The sequence below is a fragment of the Alnus glutinosa genome, chromosome 1 (genome assembly GCF_958979055.1).
Source record: "Alnus glutinosa chromosome 1, dhAlnGlut1.1, whole genome shotgun sequence".
NCBI classification, from domain to species: domain Eukaryota; kingdom Viridiplantae; phylum Streptophyta; class Magnoliopsida; order Fagales; family Betulaceae; genus Alnus; species Alnus glutinosa.
In genome coordinates, this window is record NC_084886.1 from 8555105 (window position 1) to 8572026 (window position 16922).

At 33.8% G+C, this 16922-nt stretch overlaps 2 protein-coding genes and 1 long non-coding RNA gene across 4 annotated transcripts; 2 read left to right on the forward strand and 1 right to left on the reverse strand.

Annotated features, from left to right (window-relative positions):
* Nucleotides 1-1259: 1259 nt before the first annotated feature.
* LOC133870645 (uncharacterized) lies at nt 1260-3180 on the forward strand. 2 transcript variants are annotated; one of them, XR_009900757.1, is made up of 3 exons: nt 1260-1403; nt 1491-1613; nt 2967-3180. It is a non-coding gene; the product is annotated as an uncharacterized LOC133870645 (long non-coding RNA). The 2 variants fall into 2 exon arrangements; XR_009900758.1 differs by lacking the exon at nt 1260-1403 and having other exon boundaries at nt 1452-1740.
* A 1141-nt stretch (nt 3181-4321) lies between these two features.
* Nucleotides 4322-5557, reverse strand: LOC133870639 (uncharacterized protein At5g23160). The gene is made up of 2 exons (XM_062307807.1): nt 5099-5557; nt 4322-5000 (listed from the first exon to the last, which is right to left on the reverse strand). Exons 1-2 carry the CDS (start codon nt 5486-5488, stop codon nt 4443-4445), a joined length of 948 nt encoding a protein of 315 aa, XP_062163791.1. The 5' UTR covers nt 5489-5557; the 3' UTR covers nt 4322-4442.
* Nucleotides 5558-11315: 5758 nt separating this feature from the next.
* On the forward strand, nt 11316-16543 carry LOC133858466 (uncharacterized). The gene is made up of 7 exons (XM_062293937.1): nt 11316-11538; nt 12766-12796; nt 13135-13153; nt 13696-13793; nt 15746-15844; nt 15939-16111; nt 16233-16543. The coding sequence occupies exons 1-7, from the start codon at nt 11374-11376 to the stop codon at nt 16317-16319; spliced, it is 672 nt and encodes a 223-aa protein (XP_062149921.1). The 5' UTR covers nt 11316-11373; the 3' UTR covers nt 16320-16543.
* The last annotated feature ends 379 nt before the right edge of the window (nt 16544-16922 follow it).

Here is a 16922-nt window from a genome sequence, read left to right on the forward strand (position 1 = left end):
TTTTAATTTTCACGTAAATTTGCAACACAAGAAATGCTAAATGAGATCCATCTTTTAGACTCTCAAATGCTTGCTTCCCGGCGTAGCGGTTGCAGAAATATAGTAAGTAGGTGATATTTAAAAAGAGCAATAATATCTAGTAAACTCTAATATGATGATGTGACATTGAAAATTGACCCTTATATTTTTTATTTTTACAAGCTCTTACTGATCAAAATATTGATTTTCACTACTACATTATTATAATTGTATGACAGTTTTACGAAAGTTTACTAAATAGCATTACTCATTAAAAGATATTGTAGTAAAAAGTTGATGTGACAACTACCACTTTAAAGTAAGCACCTTATTTATTTATTTATTTTTAAGTACATACAATTCAAAAGAACAAAAAGAAAGACTTTAAACAAAACTACAAAAGGGGAGGCGGATTTTTTCTACTAACAACCTAGATAGAAGGGAGAGGGAGAGGACATATGAGAATGTAGTTAGAATGAAATTTGGTTGCGGCCCATTTTGCAGCATAGTAGGTGCAGAAATTTGCATTTTTGTTAATTTGTCGAGCTTCGCAAGAGGAAGATGATGGGATTAAAACAGTAATATCTGAAACTAGAGAAGAAAGTTTTGGATGACGGGAGGATTATGCAGAGCCATAATAAAAATGGGTGAATCTCCTTTAAGTATGAAACGATCAATATGAAGCAAGATTGCAAGAGAAGTAGCTAATTGAGCGGCTAATGCTTCTTCGAATACAGGAGAACAAGGGCCACTGATTTGAGAAACCATCTTAATAATACTGCCTTGACAAACAACTGCTTGAATAGAAAAGTTGTCAAGAATAGCTGCGTCAAAGTTGATCTGAACTAATGTAGAGGAGTTGGAGTCCATTTTTCCACAAAGTTTGATTTTCCAGGCATTGTGATGTATTTATCTTGTCTTTATATATATATATATATATATAAAGAAACTCATGATGTCTTTGAACCTTTGATCTCCATTATCCGTTGAACATTCAATTTGACGTTTACTAAAACATTAATGATTTTTAGTGGGTGGAAATTTGCGGTTTACAAACCCATGAATGATAATGATTTTGAAACGTGTTTTGGGTTTTGGTTTGAAATTGTGTTTTTTATTTTATGTTATTGTATTTTAATATATTTTTATTTAAAAATTGTTTTGTGTTTTTTATTTATTTATTCAGTTTTAAACTGTTAATCGTGTTTTTGTTTTTCAAATCTGTTAAAGAAAAGAGAAAATGTATTTTTTCTGCCACGTAGACAGCGTCTCTGCCTACTTCGTTTCAGTGCGGCTGGATACATGAAGATGTCGTACAATACGTGTCGTTTCGATAAAAATGTTGTCGTTCCTTCGTCTTTTCGTTTGCACGGCTTTGGTTGACGGTTGGAGTCAATCTTTCCCTCTCTCCACCTTCCTTTTTTTTTTTTTTTTTTTTTTTTAGATCTGATTCTGAAATTTCGTTTTGTTAGGTGCTAATGGATGCGATTTTGAGTTTCTCGATCGGTCTCATACAATTTCTCAGAAACCGAATTGGAATGAAACCTTGGAGATGGGAAGCTGCATAGACGAGACCCGCTGCTATTATTTTCACGGTGAAACTGAAATCTACGTTCCTTCATTTCCTTTTCCATTACTTCAAAATTTTAGGCCTCTATTAAATTTGGAAAAAACGGAAACGACGACGGTTTCCCAAACAAATCTTCTACCTCTTAGATTAAGGTGGGGTTATTTTGTAATTTTTGTGTGTTCTTCTTCTTCTTCTTTGTGTTAATTACTGTTGTATTTGACGAACATTTTGTTTACCGGTCTTTCTTTTGCTATGGTGGAGCATCCAATTAGTTGTGATTATTTGTTTATTTTCCTGCATTAGTTTTCGTTTTATGATTGTTATGAAGATTTCAAATGCATTGTGTTAATCTTCATTTAAATACGGTTTTTTATCTTTTTCCTTTCTCAATAAGATAAAGCTTATTACAAAACGGGTTCAAATTAACGCCTTGAGAGTCACTTTTACCCACTGTAAGACACGAAGGTATGTATGTTTGTGACATAGATTGTTCTTCTTGAGCAATCTTTATCAATTTGATTTGATTTGTGATTTGATTATCAATCTTTATTAATTATCTTGACAGTTAATAGTTTGTTTGTGATTTGATTTGGTCAAGTGTTTGATTAGGTCAGGTTTTTTCAAATTGGGTTGGAGAATTACATGCTTTTTAATAGCATTAAAATAGTTGGAGGAAATTCTATTAAAAAGGTGCTTATGTTCCCAGAATCTTATGAATAAGGAAATATAACTGCTTTGTACTTTTAATGGCTTAATAACAGCTCGAGAACTAGCCATACCAAGATAATTATGACTATTGAAAATCTACATTGTCTATATGATTAGCATAACTTTGAATTACATTATTCATCAAAAAAAAAAAAAAAAAACTTTGAATTACATTTATAACTATAGGTACATCGCAACATCTTTGGTTTCCTGAAATCCCATGCCTTCTTGGTTGTATATAAAAACAAATGATTAAACTTTTTTTTTTTTGTACATTTGAGTCAAAATAAATTAGAAAAAAAAAAATAATAAAAAAAATAAAATCAGACAGTTTCATTGTGTTCCTGGTGATTATTTGAAACTTGAAGGAATTTATGTGAGAAATTATATGCTTTATGAATATTAGAAAGTTAAGAGATTCCTTATGAAAATTGCATGCTATATTACTGTAATATACCTATAAATTTGCAGTTTCAGTCCCTCACAATCCTTAGTAGATAATAAAATTAATGAGCACCATAACATAACAAGAGTAAGTGTTTTAGCTTAGCCATCTTTGTCTTCAATTTAACAATAGTCAGTCATGCCATATATAGTCTTGATATTGTACTTAAAAGTTCCTGCAGTATAACAGAAGGTTAAGAATTTCTTTGCCCGTTTGAGCGTGCAGGAGTTTGGTAGAGGAGAGACTGGACTTGGAGAAGATGATGCTTGGGAGTTGGTTCAATGTTATGGGGTTACATTGCCAAAACATTTAATTGATGCGACTGAGTGTATTGTACAGCAGAAAAATCAGAACACTAAAGAGGGAGAAGCGCTGTTGTTAATTACCGGATAACATATTGGCTCTCTTTAAATGCATGTTATCAATTGCCTTGGCACTATGTTTTTTCTCTGTAGTTGTTCATAATATTGTTTCTGAGCTATGCATCTGCAGATATGTTGAGGTTGTGAATTTGTTGTCATAGTCAAATTGCATAGAATTTTGGCTCATTCCCAATTTTCTCATCTTTGTTTATAAAAAGAAATGGTAAATGTTCTATTGCTTTCAGTATGAAGTTGCTTCAGATAAATTCTTCCAATCCTGAAATTTATTCCAATCGTATTGGTGTTTTGATGAAATCAGAAGAGAATAGTTTAAGGTGCCTTGAACAAAACAAAGTTAATTATTTTTCAGACCTTTTTTGGTCCATGACTTAATACGTATGTATTTTGGGATTGCTGAGAATTAGAAGGAAAAGGGGAAAAGAAAAAGAAATGGAAAGAGTACAGCAGCAGAAACATTTGAGAGGAAAAAGAAAAAAGAAAAGAAAGAAAAAAGGTTAAACTATTTTAAGAGTATAAATAATCCATGTGTGAACTGGGAGTACTCCCTCTCTGTCTTTTATTGTTTATTATTATTTACTCTATGTTAGCCACAAGTTTTCTGATGATTTGAATGAAAAATTAGAACAGGTTTTCCCTGTTATATATTTTGAGATCAACAATGCTTTCATGTGTTAGAGAAGTAAAGATTGATGCATATAGGGAAAAGATGGGAAGTTTATGGAGGAAATAGAAAATTGGAAGTTTTGTCTATTAAGTTCAGTTCATAGCTGCAGTTAGAAGTGGAGAATTGAAGGAGGAAAGAACAAACAATGTGAAGTTTATGGCTGATGCTATCATTTTATATATGCCTGCAGCAACTTACAGGAGAAGATAAACTATTGAGAAAGCTGGGTCTTAATATTGCCTTTTTCTATATGGGTGCCGGATTCTAGGTACTTCTATTGGAGATATCTTCTTTCGACTCTAATTGGAGGATATGATGGAACTGTTTTTTTGGATCTTTTTGGTTTAGATGCTGATCCACAGGCATATTTAATCAATAAAGACTTCTTTTGAATGTGATGCATACCTTTTCTGGGGAAAAAAGTGCCATTCTTCACCTTTATGTCCTTATTCGCACATCATCTCCGAGACAGACCCAAAAAAAAAAATGGAAAAAAGGGTACCTATCTCAAAACTTAACAGACAAAATCAAGCTTACAGAAGAACTAGTACTATAGACATGTACGATTCATCTGCACGCAGCTTAATTATTTACACAAAATGCCATGCGGCTCACTGTAGTAAAACAATTAAATACGTCAACAGCTGATCATCACTACAAAGTTCCCCCGTTGCGGTGGTTTCTTTCAAGAAATCCTTCTAACACCACTTTCTTCTTGTACTCCTCGGAATCATAATCACGTGAATTTGGATTTTTTCCCACGACATCGTCGGAATTTGTCACGTTTGCTAAACGGGGCACGAAATAAAACCACGCCGACGTACAAAGAATGGCACATAACCGACCCCATAACAACATTATTATTAAGGTGACCATGACAATAGACAAACCAATCACCGGGTCAAGTTTCTCGGATAATTCATCTTTTTTCCGGGCTGGTTTCTTCAACGTACCTCGAGAGAGCGTCGATGATGAAGGGTTTGCAACCCGCTTCTCGGGAAACGAAACGGGTAAAGACGCGGAGTGTGAAATCGAAGCGGGTCGAGTGAGCTTGGGCTTGGCCTCCGGTGAACCGGGTTGGTTGGACCCGGCTCTGATGGCTTCTATTTTCCGGCAGAAAGAGGACCGTTTTTGACACGTGTCCTCCTTGGAAGCACGATCCGCATGATCCCGTTTTTCGAGGATGATGTTCCGTGATGGCCCGTTCGTTGTCTGAAACATAAAGTACCAGCGTTTTTTTCTTCTCAAAAACCCAAAAAAGAAAAGAGAATACAAACGAATACAGAGATCGATCACTGTATCACACATACCTCTTCAGGTTTTTCCTGAGGGGCTTGATGATCTGAAGCAACTGGCACCACTACCGGAATCTGACTTGGCGGCTTATGATTGGTTACTCGCTTCGCCGTCGCGAGCTTGTCGGACTTTGACTTCGACTTCGGCTTCGGAAATTTGTTTTTCGGATTTGCTTTCTCTGACAGGGTGGATTCGACCGGCACGGTTTTCGCGCCGGACTTCTTCAGTCGGAACTCGTACCAAGAATACGTATACCAACGCGAACGCGTCTTCTTCTGGCCATCGGATCGGATAATCTCGGCGGACTTTTGGTCGGAAGTTTTGCTAGAATATCCAAAGCAGCAGCCTAGGAAAGAGGTGCTTGTGGTTTTGGTTTGACTGGTTTTCTTTTGGGGTTTGGCCATGGAACACGCGGAGAGGAATCGGCATGGATGAATGCGAATTCTACTGGCACGGTTGGGCTGGGTTGGGTCACTAATTAATATCTGAAATTCCGTATAATAAATGTTGACAAAGAAATTAAGTATTTTTTTATTTGTAGTATTTTATATATATACATTTGTGTGTTTAATTAGTTAATTTGATTGGCAGTAAATGGATTGGGGATTGGTTTTGGAGGGGACGACTTGGACTTGGGGGCTCAGTCGTAGTCTTTACACGTTTTCACCTTCTCCGTTGCCTTGTTCTACACTGAACTGCCAACTGGGCGCGCGCGAATTATAGTTAATTAATAGGCGGCGGCGGCGGCGGCTACGGCTACGGCTCTACTCTCTCTAGCTCGAGCTTTCGGCTGGTACAGTTGGTGACCGGTGAGGTTTTTACTTCTGCACGTAGCATGTTAAGCTGCACCGACGATGATTGAACCCGCGCGGGCCTCGTATTTGTTAATTAACTAACTACGGACACGCGATCCCTTGACAATGAACGTACGATCCATTGAGGAAGATTCTTTCAAGAAAAGTTGAACTTTTCTTAATTCCACGCAACCTTCTAGAATCGCCAATACCGTTGAGGAATAATTAATGATCAATTGCTTTGGGATTTCCAAATTAATGACGGTGAAACCAACATTGCGTGTATGTTAGGTATACAATTTTTGTTTGAATAGTTGTAACAAGTTATTAATGTGATATTAACGTGGTACTAAATAGAAAAAAGTTTGAAATTTTATGTAAGAAAAAGCTATGTTTTTAAATAGATTTTTTTTTTTTTTTTTTTTTTGTTAATAGTAATAAAAAGTTATTGAATATGTGATATAAAAAATATGAATGTTTTTGTTTTACTTTTTTTTTTTTTTTTTTTTTTTTTTTTTTTTTTAATATAAAAAGTGGAGTCGTTTGCCATTTAATTAGAAATTCTTCCAGTACTATTTGACCAATCATTGTATTTTTTCATACTTTTTGGGAAGCTTTTGAAATTAGAATTAGTCTTTCATTCAAAAGCAATGGAATATAAGGGTTGGCTGGAATTATTGGTAAAGTTGAATTAATATGAAATGCATAAGGTGGTCAAAATATAACAATAATATATATATAAAACCCGGTGAGCCATTTCTTTAATCAATGGATTAGCTACCCAAACTTGAAAACATTATATATAACCCAAGGCCAAGGCATAGGGAATTAATTCTGGATAATGCATTCTTTTCAATTGAATATATATAATTAATTACTTTCTACATCTTCTATTTATTTATTTACTTTTTGCTTTTTGCCAGGAGTATTCCATTTGCGTGGTTCAAAGGGATGACTTTGACTTTCGCTGTATTTGTACCCTCAGACAGTCAAGTACACCTTTTATACGCTCATCAATGAAGGCAAATACTTCAGTTTTTTCTCACCGTCTACTCCACGTTATGCTGCAAATTCAACTATAATTTATCGATTGTTTGGCTTTCTAGGAAATAAATTTATGTGATTTCAAAACGAGGGTTTTTTTTTTTTTTTTTTTTTTTTTGGCTATGTCAATGTAATAAAATGATACATTCTTATAATTTTGATAATTTAAAAAATAGAAAAAGGATATAAAGAAAAAAAAAAAAAAAAAAAAAAAACTTGACTGGCCAAATTACTCCCATAGTCTAGGGTGGTCTATAAGTGAGCCATGAGGTGGCCAACCACCCCAATGATATTTTGATCAATTTTTTTTGATAAAACTCTTATTAAATTGCATTTTTAGCCTCAAATAGAAAGTTATAAAACATATAAAAAAATACTTGATTTGAGAGTGGCTGAACTGCTCCTATAGCTTGAGGTAATGGCCTAGAATTGACCCATGATGTGGCCAACCATCCAAAAAATTATCCTTTGGAGTGTTCGAACCATTCTTATAACTTGGGCGACCACCTTCATAACTGACAGTTGGCGTGGCCGAACCACCTCATAACTAATCTGAGTTGTTCGACCACTTCTGAAACCAGTATTTGCCTATTTGGGGATGGTCAATCCATCCCTATAAAAGCATTTGGAGCGATCGACGAAGACCCTTGTAACAATTTAAAGAGGTTAACCAAACCACTCACATAGGTTTATGGGTCCTTCCGTTACCCTAACCAATTTGGTGTGTGTGTTTTTTTTTTTTTTTTTTTTTTATGATTTTTATTTGAGGGTGAAGTTGTAATTTCATAAGGATTATGTCAGAAAAATAGCCGCAATTTGTATGAAGTAATCATTTTGTCAGGTAGGCATACCACATGGATTTATATACTCAATTTGAAATCATAAGAATTTTTTTATTACAAGATCAAACCATAAATAGAAACTTAATAATTTTTCCTAATAGAAAACCCATGTAGGGCCTATTAAAACACCAATTACCTGCCCCGTTATAAAAATAAGCCGAGGGCCAGAACATAGCCGTCACCCGCCATTGGCCTAATACACTACTTTGTACTCTCTCTCTCTCTCTCTCTCTCTCTCTCTCTCTCTCTCTCTCTATATATATATATATATATATATATATATATATATATATCCACATAAATCCTACCAAATACCCTAAGATTTTATAGGTCCCACGATGTAGATTCTTCTTGCTACAGACAACATAATATGTATTAGTGCTTTGCAACAAACAAAAGATCTTTTATATATATATATAAATCAAAAGCATCCAAATCATGAAATCCATTTCACTATTGTATGCTGCCTGCACTTAGAATATATTGATAAAGTGAATGAATTTTGAAAAAATTGCACTTCTTAAATATCTCAAACTAGAGAGAAAAAAAAAAAAAAAAGGAAAAAACTTTTAGCCAGCATAAATATTATATGCTAAATAAGTATCGTATCGGAGTAATAATTCTAAATACTAACTTATTGGAGTTGATGTAATAGTGCTCAAAAGTCATTATATATATATATTTTAAATATAGAAATATTGTTAGGAACTTTACTTGAAAAGAAAAAAAAAATAATAAAAAGAAGATAGAAGGATCGAGGGGCTTTTACCAATTCATTTGAGCAAAAGAAGATATGGCACATGATGGTCGTGTATATATATATATTAAGAATTTGATGATCGAACGTCATGGGATAATGGAAGGTCGTGGAATTAATCCAGCCGGCTGCAGGGATAGAAATAAAACCTCTGACGTCGGGAGCCCATGTCAACTTAAAACGTGAATCACAAGCAACCAAAGTTACAAGAAGGTTGGAGAATGCGATTTTATAAATAAGTAGTGCGAATTTAAATTAAATCATAAAAAATTAAACATTTGAAAATTGCGTTTTAAAAAATTAAGATTTAAAATAGAAGATTTTTGTTTTGGCTTTTTTTTTTTTTTTTTTTTTTTGTGAAAAATCCTAGGCAAATGTGTGATTTTTATTAAAACTCTGAATTTTAAAGGTTAAACTACGATTTTGCCAAACGTTTAATTGTATTTTAAAAATATATATATTTTTTCAAATTGCACATTTTAAAATTGTTATTTTTAAATCTCACTTTTTAATATCGCATACCCAAACGGACTTTACATATATTTATGTCGCATAATGTTATAAGACCTAGATTTTGCTTATATATATTTGGAATCTGATGCTGCCGTTGTTTCTTTTTTTAAAAAAATAAAAAAAAGAAAAAAAAGAAAAAAAAAAGTATATGCTATTCTACACCTTGCAATCTTTGCCAGGATACTTCGTTTTAACTTCTATGTATTGGCTATTAAGCTTTTTTCTTCTTTTCTTTTTTCTTGGTCAAGTGAGGGCTAAGTTTTAAAAAAGTAGACAGCTATTCATTGAGTTATAGATAGTCGTATAGACAATTGATTCGAAAAATGAAAGTGGTCGACATTTTGAAGATCTCCCAATTATTTATTTGGATTTTTTTTTTCTTATTCTTTTTCATAAACTTGTATGCTTTTATTTTACATAAACGCGCGCGCGCACACACATGGAATAATTATATTTATTTATTAGGAAATGCTATATTTTTCAAATTTTTATCTTCAAAAGTGGTTCACAAATGATGCGTCATCGTCTTATGAGATGGTGACATATTTTCTGAAATAGTGAGCTTGTTTGGCAAAGACATGTACAGAACAGAACAGAGTAGTGGGTTGTTAGTTTTGAAATTAGTAAAAAGTGATGATGTGATATAAAATAAAAAGAATTTGTATAAAAAAGTAAAAAAGTTTTGTATTGCAGTGAATTTTTTTATTTGAACAGTAATAAAAAATTATTGATGTGATATAAAAAGTGAAAATGTTTTGATGTTGATTGGTGGTGGAAAGTATAAAAAAATGAAAAAATAAAAATAAAAATGCGTGAACAGTAACAACACTACGCTGTTCTGTTTTGTATTCTATCAAACAAGCCCAGTATATCTTATCTATAAATGATACATCTTTATTTATTTACTACAAAGGTTTGGACCCATCCAAAAAATCCTAATTCTAACTCTAATTATAATGGAATGGCAGGAGGTTGGGTTGATGGAATTAATATAATAAGATGGTAATGGAAAACATGATTAGGTCCTGATCAGCAGAATGTAGCATAGAGAGCACCCAATCGTAGCAGCGGTCAAATGCCAATCGATCGAACTTCTCACGGACGAATAATGCTAAAAGTCTTTATGTCCCTTCAATAATAATATGTCTTTTAAAATTATTATTAAACTTGTAGTTAATCATTATTAAATTTTAATTAAATAATAATTTTAAAAATTACGTCGTTATTAAAAAGATATAAAAGAAACACTAGAAGAACTATGGAAGTACTCCTTCCTCACCCATTGTTTCACTCAAACTCTCGGTAGAAAAACAAGAACTTGGCAGATCGATGTTAGTTTTGACAAATCAACGGACCTTACGGACGCAATCTCCCCTCCCCTTAGGTTCGGTGGTATTTCAATTTTCAACCTTTCTGGATTTAGAGTTTAACCAAAAACGTCACGCCGTTTAGAATATTTTCTCACGCAATGGTGCCAACGGAAAACTTCGATCACCACTCTCTATACGATATCTAACCTTCGAGAAGGGCGTTGACAAAGAGATTTCCTTCTCTGTGTTTTTTTTTTTTTTTTTTTTTTTTTTGGGGTGGAAAAGTCTAGAGGGATAGTGCATGACACCTGTCACCAAGATGTTACATTTTTTTCTTTTTAAATTATTTTTTAAAGTCAAGATGTTAAATTGGAGTAAGTAAAACCACTCTGTATAAGAGATAATTCGATATTGAATCAACATCAACAATGAAAGAGATTATATCTGATAAATTGATTTTATTACTTTTTAATACACCATTTTTAAATAAGTTTAAGGGTTCCAAAAAACAAATAGATCAAGAGAGATAGGCTCTCCAACAGACATCCAAACAAAAGAAGCAACGCAAAATGTGAACATAACAAATATAAAATGGATGTGTTTTTTTTTTTACCTCATTTTGGCAAAAAGTCAAAGAATGGATCGCATAAAGTGGTATTGGCACAAAAATGTAAGAGTATGAGTGCATGATTATTACGAGATTCTTTAACTTCATCCGATTCCCTTATATAGGGAACACGAGCAAAAACATATCCTTGAAATACCCTTCAATCATACTCGGGCAGGCATGAAGATTATTTGAATAATTATATTTTATGACAAATATTTTTTCTATAAAAAAATAAAAATAAAAATAAAGGTTTTGCAAGCAGCATTGTACTACGAAAAGAGATAGCCACGCACATAAAATGAAGAAAAACTTAAATGGACAATTTTTTTTGTTTTTTTTGTTTTTTTTGTTTTTTTTCTATGGAAACAAAACCCACGAAATACATACGCGCGTGCACACGCACAGAGAGTCAGAGAGAGATGGCAAGGAAAGAGACGGTGAGGAACGCGGAGGAGCTGGTGGAGAGAGCCATGAGAGGGAACGATGCGTCTCACGACGCAGCGCACGTGTGGAGGGTCAGAGAGCTTGCCCTCTCCCTCGCACGTGAGGAAGGCCTCTTCTCCAACCCTGACTCCATGGAAATAGTAAACCCCTCCTCTTTTTTTTTTTTTTTTTTTTTTTTTTTTTTTTTCTGCTTAGCTGTATAGTCTGTTTGGTTGCCAAGAAACTTGAGCAAAAAGGAAGAAATGGTAGGAAAATAGAGACCTTATGCTTCTCTTTCAATTGGGTTCTTAATTATGTTTTCGGTACACTCGTTTAGCTGAATTAGTTTCCTTTGTAGTGTTTTCTCGGCAAACAAACAGTGGGGGTCTTAATTTTTGTGCTGGAAATCGTGGATGCTCAATTTATATTATGTTAAAGGGATATGAATTTGTGGGTTTATGAGATTTAATAGAATGTGGATGGGAGGAAGGTGTTCGATACATCTTTTCACTCATTGAAAAATGAATTGGCATCTCGGCTTTCTGAAACATGTCTAAAGTATGGTGAGGCTGTTTTTTCATTTTTTAGTAAAGAATGAATTTCATGACTGGTGTGAACTTTAATTTCCCACCTAATTGACATTAGGTGCCACATTTTTCTATTTGGGGTTACAATTTTTAAAAGTATCCCTATGACTTTTTAGCATCCTTAGAAATGTCATTGGGACTTGTTTCGAATTTTCCTCTCTATCAGATCAACATGTTAGGGAGTTCTTGGAGAAGTAGGAAAATGATCAAATAGCAGGCTTGGCAATGAGTAGTTCGTGAGGTCTCAAAACCAATTTTTTTTTTAATAAGTAATAAAAGTTTTATTGAAAAAGCATAAGGCGTCCCAAAGTATACAAGAAGTATATACAGGAGCAGCCGAAGTAGTCCACAAAAAGAAAGAAACCCTCAAAAACCAAAAGCCCTCAAACCCGAACCATCAAGAACCACACTCTTCTACCCAAAAACCCAAAAGACCTAAGGTCCACGAGCCTTGCTTTTCCGACGTTGGGAGGTTGCATAATCATCGCAATAATTAATGGAGCTACCCTCAAAACCATTTTTCAAGCTGCCCATATATGTGATTGTTTCACATTTGTTTGTTCCTTTTATTTTTTTTTTTCTAAATTGACAAATCACCTTGTCCCCTGCCTATGTGTGTGTCTTTGGTTGACACTAGAACCATTGCCTTTTTATGTTGCATAGACTTATCTCCATAGTTCATATTCCTCAGTACCACACAATTGAAAGAGAACTTCAGCTCATCCATGCGTTGCTTTTTTATTTTTATTTTTTTCAAATTTGCATTTACATCTTTCTAAATCTTAATTTTTTCCTTCGCAGGTAGAGCTTGCTGCACTTCTCCATGATATAGGTTATTATTCCTCACGCTCCTACTAGCAGACACGCTTTTTATTCTAACTTATGAATCTGGTGTAGGTGGTTAGTTCTTCCCTCTTCTTTCATTTGTAGGCTATATTAATGGTGCAAAAAACATGCATATGTACCCAAATATACACAAGCTTCCCCCCCCCGCGCACGCGTAATTTAAACTGTTTTTCTTTTCATTTTCTGCATGTGCGCGAGTGTGTGTGGGTGCAAGGTTAAAACACATAAAAACAAGAAAGCATGCTGGCACGCGCGCGCACACATATATTGTAATGCAATCTTATAAAGCTACTGATCTTTTTAATTATTGGTTGCTGCATGCAGGTGACTACAAATACTTGAGGTTTGTATTTCTCTTGCTTGCTTAATGTAAGAAACTGGTTCTTATTGTGCTTCAAAATGCAAAAAGAGTCTGTTGGTTAGGCTTTTATAAAGTGATACTTACCAATGGGTTTTCTTATGATTATCTTTAATATATTAGTGCTCAAAGACGTGCATTATATTATTGAGGTTTTGTGTCCCATTTTCTACTACTGAAGTTTATCCTCTTTTTTTTTTGTGTGTGTTCTTCCACAAATGGCACATACAAGGATTTCTGTTATGCTTATTACACTGGACAAAGATATAAATACATATGTAATTCACTCATTATTGCATACACATTTAAAGCCGTATCCCCTCAATTGCACTCCTTTATGATTGTTATGCTGTGAAACTCATGTTTCTCTGGGCAAACCATGGCTGAGTTTTTGACTTTCCAATTTGTAAGATTTTTATTTTCTGGTTTTGGGTTTTAAGTTATTTATTTATTTATTTATTTTTCATTTAGTTCCTTTTTTTTCCCCCTTCTTTCTGTGATCTATTAGCTGCTATTGTGACATGTAGAGATCCATCTGATGAGAAAATTGTTGAAAATTTTCTTGAGCAAGAGTGCATAGAGGAGCACAAGAAGATGAAGATTTTACAGATTATCAAGGGAATGGGTCAGTTCTTTGGAGGCTATTGTTTGTGACTTTTAAACATTTGCTCTTGTTTGAATTTATTTTCTTCTTATTTTGGTACCATCTCAAGTTTAAGATTATGACAATAACTAAGCATGTAGATATCAAATCAGGTTCTATTTTTTTTTATGGTAAAACTATAGGTGAATAATTTTAAAATTGTTAAGATATTGTGGTCTATTTGACAGCTGACGGACTTTTTGATTAAATGTGGTTATGATTGTTTATGGTTCTGAATATAGATCATCTGTCATGCAGAATGTTGGAGAAGAGATGGATTATTGTATGATTTAATCCATCCTTTCTGATTTCCGTCTCTTAGTTCTTGTTATTTCTTCTTCTACTTTCTGTATGGAACACTGTTTTTTTTTGTTTTAGAACCCATTCTGATAGTTGAGGCATATTCTCCCTCTACAACAATTAGTGACAGTTAGACTTTGGCATATTTTTACACTATTTTTTGCAAAATAGCCTCGTTTTCCTGATATTCTTAGCATGTATTATATTTTTGGAGCACCCAAAATGACATTCAGAATCCAATATATTTTTTTTCTAATTGTTTTTTTTTTTTTTTTTGATAAGAAATTGCAATTTATTAAAAAAAAGCGAAGACGCCCCTAGTACACATGGAGTATACAAGAAGCAACAGCCTCACTACCGACTTGACAAGGAACAGCCCACAAAACAACCCAACCTTAAGCCCCTAAAGCTCACAATCCTCAATCATATCCCACCGCCTATGATCCTCATCAAGGGCAGAGAGGAATTTTTTCTAATTGTTCAAAGAATCCATAGTATCATTTTTCTTTTTTGGGAATACCTAGTCTTAGTTTGCAAAAACTAGACTTTGGGTGGAGGCTTCATTTAAATTACGTATAAACATGTTACTAGATTTAGTATGAGTTTAAGGAATATAAGCCAATGGGGCGATTTGAACAAACCTTTAACCACTTGGACCAATTCAGTAATATTTTCTAAATTTTATGGACTATTAGTGATGGCCAATAAATTCCCATGGGCACTATCTTTTGAATAAATCTAAATTTGTTGCAACAGTATTCTGCTAGGGTGAAGTTTGTTGCATATAATTGCGACAATTCAGGGCTTTCTCAGAAATTTACACTAGTGGAGGTTTTTTTTTTTCCTGTTGTTTTTTCCTGCAACAGTGACTTCAACACTATTCTTACTGAGCAAAGTTGTGTTTACTCAAAACTTCTGGTTGGTTTGGCTTATGAACATATCAGTAGATACGGTACAAATGTTCTATGAATGTGTAATTATCAAAGTTCTGTGACATGCACACACATTTCTTTTGACCCCCCCCCCCCCCCCCCCCCGTCCCCCCAACACACACACACACAAACAGACGTATCTATGTTAATATTCGTCATTGCATTCTATTTGGATGTCAAAAGGAAATCATTACATGATTTTGTACGCCAGTACTTGATATGGATGCTTAGGAATAAAAAGAAGTTTATGGTTCATATTCTCACAACGAATAATTTTTACCTGGAGCCATCTTCAAAGATTAATCTTGGAACTTGTTTTGGCTGCTTATTTTATTTTTCCTATTTTTAGTTCAGATTTCTTGGTCTTTGTCATAAGTATGAATTTCCTCTATTTCTTGTTGCAGTGTGCACATTTTATGTTTAAATTCAATCAGAATTTGAAAATTTTAGGTATATACCTTTTTCATCTATGAAACTAGCATAGAATTTTATTTTAGCTATTGACATTATATTACTCTATCTTGTAATGCTTTTAGTTTGAAGCACCTTTCAATTGACTATTACGTTTTGTTATTTGTTGAAACACATTATATGCTTGTATGGGATTAAACTTCTGAAAATTTTGCTTCTTTTGACTCTTTACTATAGTTCATATTTATTCCTGTGAAAGTAATTAGGACAGATGTACCTTTAAATTTTCAGGTTTTAAAGAGGAAGTTGCCGGGCTTGCAAATGGTGAACTTTTTCCAGAATTGGGAATTGTGCAAGATGCTGATCGTCTTGATGCAATTGGTGCAATTGGTAATTTGTGGATTTCATATGCCCTTCTGTATAAAGTGCATCCATATTATACTGACAAGCTATGCACAAATCTTAAGCTGTCTCTGAATTTCAGGCATTGCTCGTTGCTTTACTTTTGGTGGAAGTAGGAGCAGGGTGCTACATGATCCTACGATTCAGCCTCGATCAGATTTATCCAAGGAACAGTACATGAAGAAAGATGAGCAGACTACTGTGAATCATTTTCATGAGAAGCTTCTCAAGCTCAAGGATTTGATGAAAACCAAGGTAAAAGCGATGAGGTTTTCTTATCGTTTGTGTGTGCTTACAACACAACAGATGAATGTGCATGGTTAGACTTTTATAGATTTATATTCACTATATTTGGGGGGTTTGGCTTTAAACTCAGGCTGGGCGGAAGAGGGCTGAGAGAAGGCACAAGTTCATGGAGGAGTTTCTAAAGGAGTTCTATGAAGAGTGGGATGGGAGAGCTTAAAAGAGAAACCTGTTCTTACTGTTAGCAATTTGATCGATCCTTCAATTTAATACAAAAATGAAATGATTTGATTTAATAGTTCTTCTTTAATCTTCTATATTCCAACATCACACATGGACAAAATGCCAAATAAGTTTTGGATGTATGGGCTTTTGCATGTTTTTGTTGTTGGAATGTACATGTTCAACATGGATAACACATGAACTAGACAATTATAGTTGGCATTAAGTGCATGAATTAGCATAAAAAAATAAAATAAAATAAAATAAAAAACGTATTTTGCTAAGTTGCGAGATATAGATCCATCATCCATCTTGTGTTTTATTTGATATTTACCTTTTTGGGTTAACTGAGTGAATGGTTCTTTTAATTGGTAGCTCACGGAGGTTGGGGGTGGTTTATCCAACTTTCCTCTATTCTTTTTTTTTCTTTTAATTTTTGTGCTGCTTTCTTTCATGAGTAGCCATCTGTCGTCCTTGATGGCCTATCTCTCTCTGAGTTCTTGTCAAATATGTGTTAAAAAAATACTACAAATTAAAAACAAATAAAGTTTTTTAAATAACTGTGTTAAAATGCAAAGTAAAATGCATAAATTTTTATTTT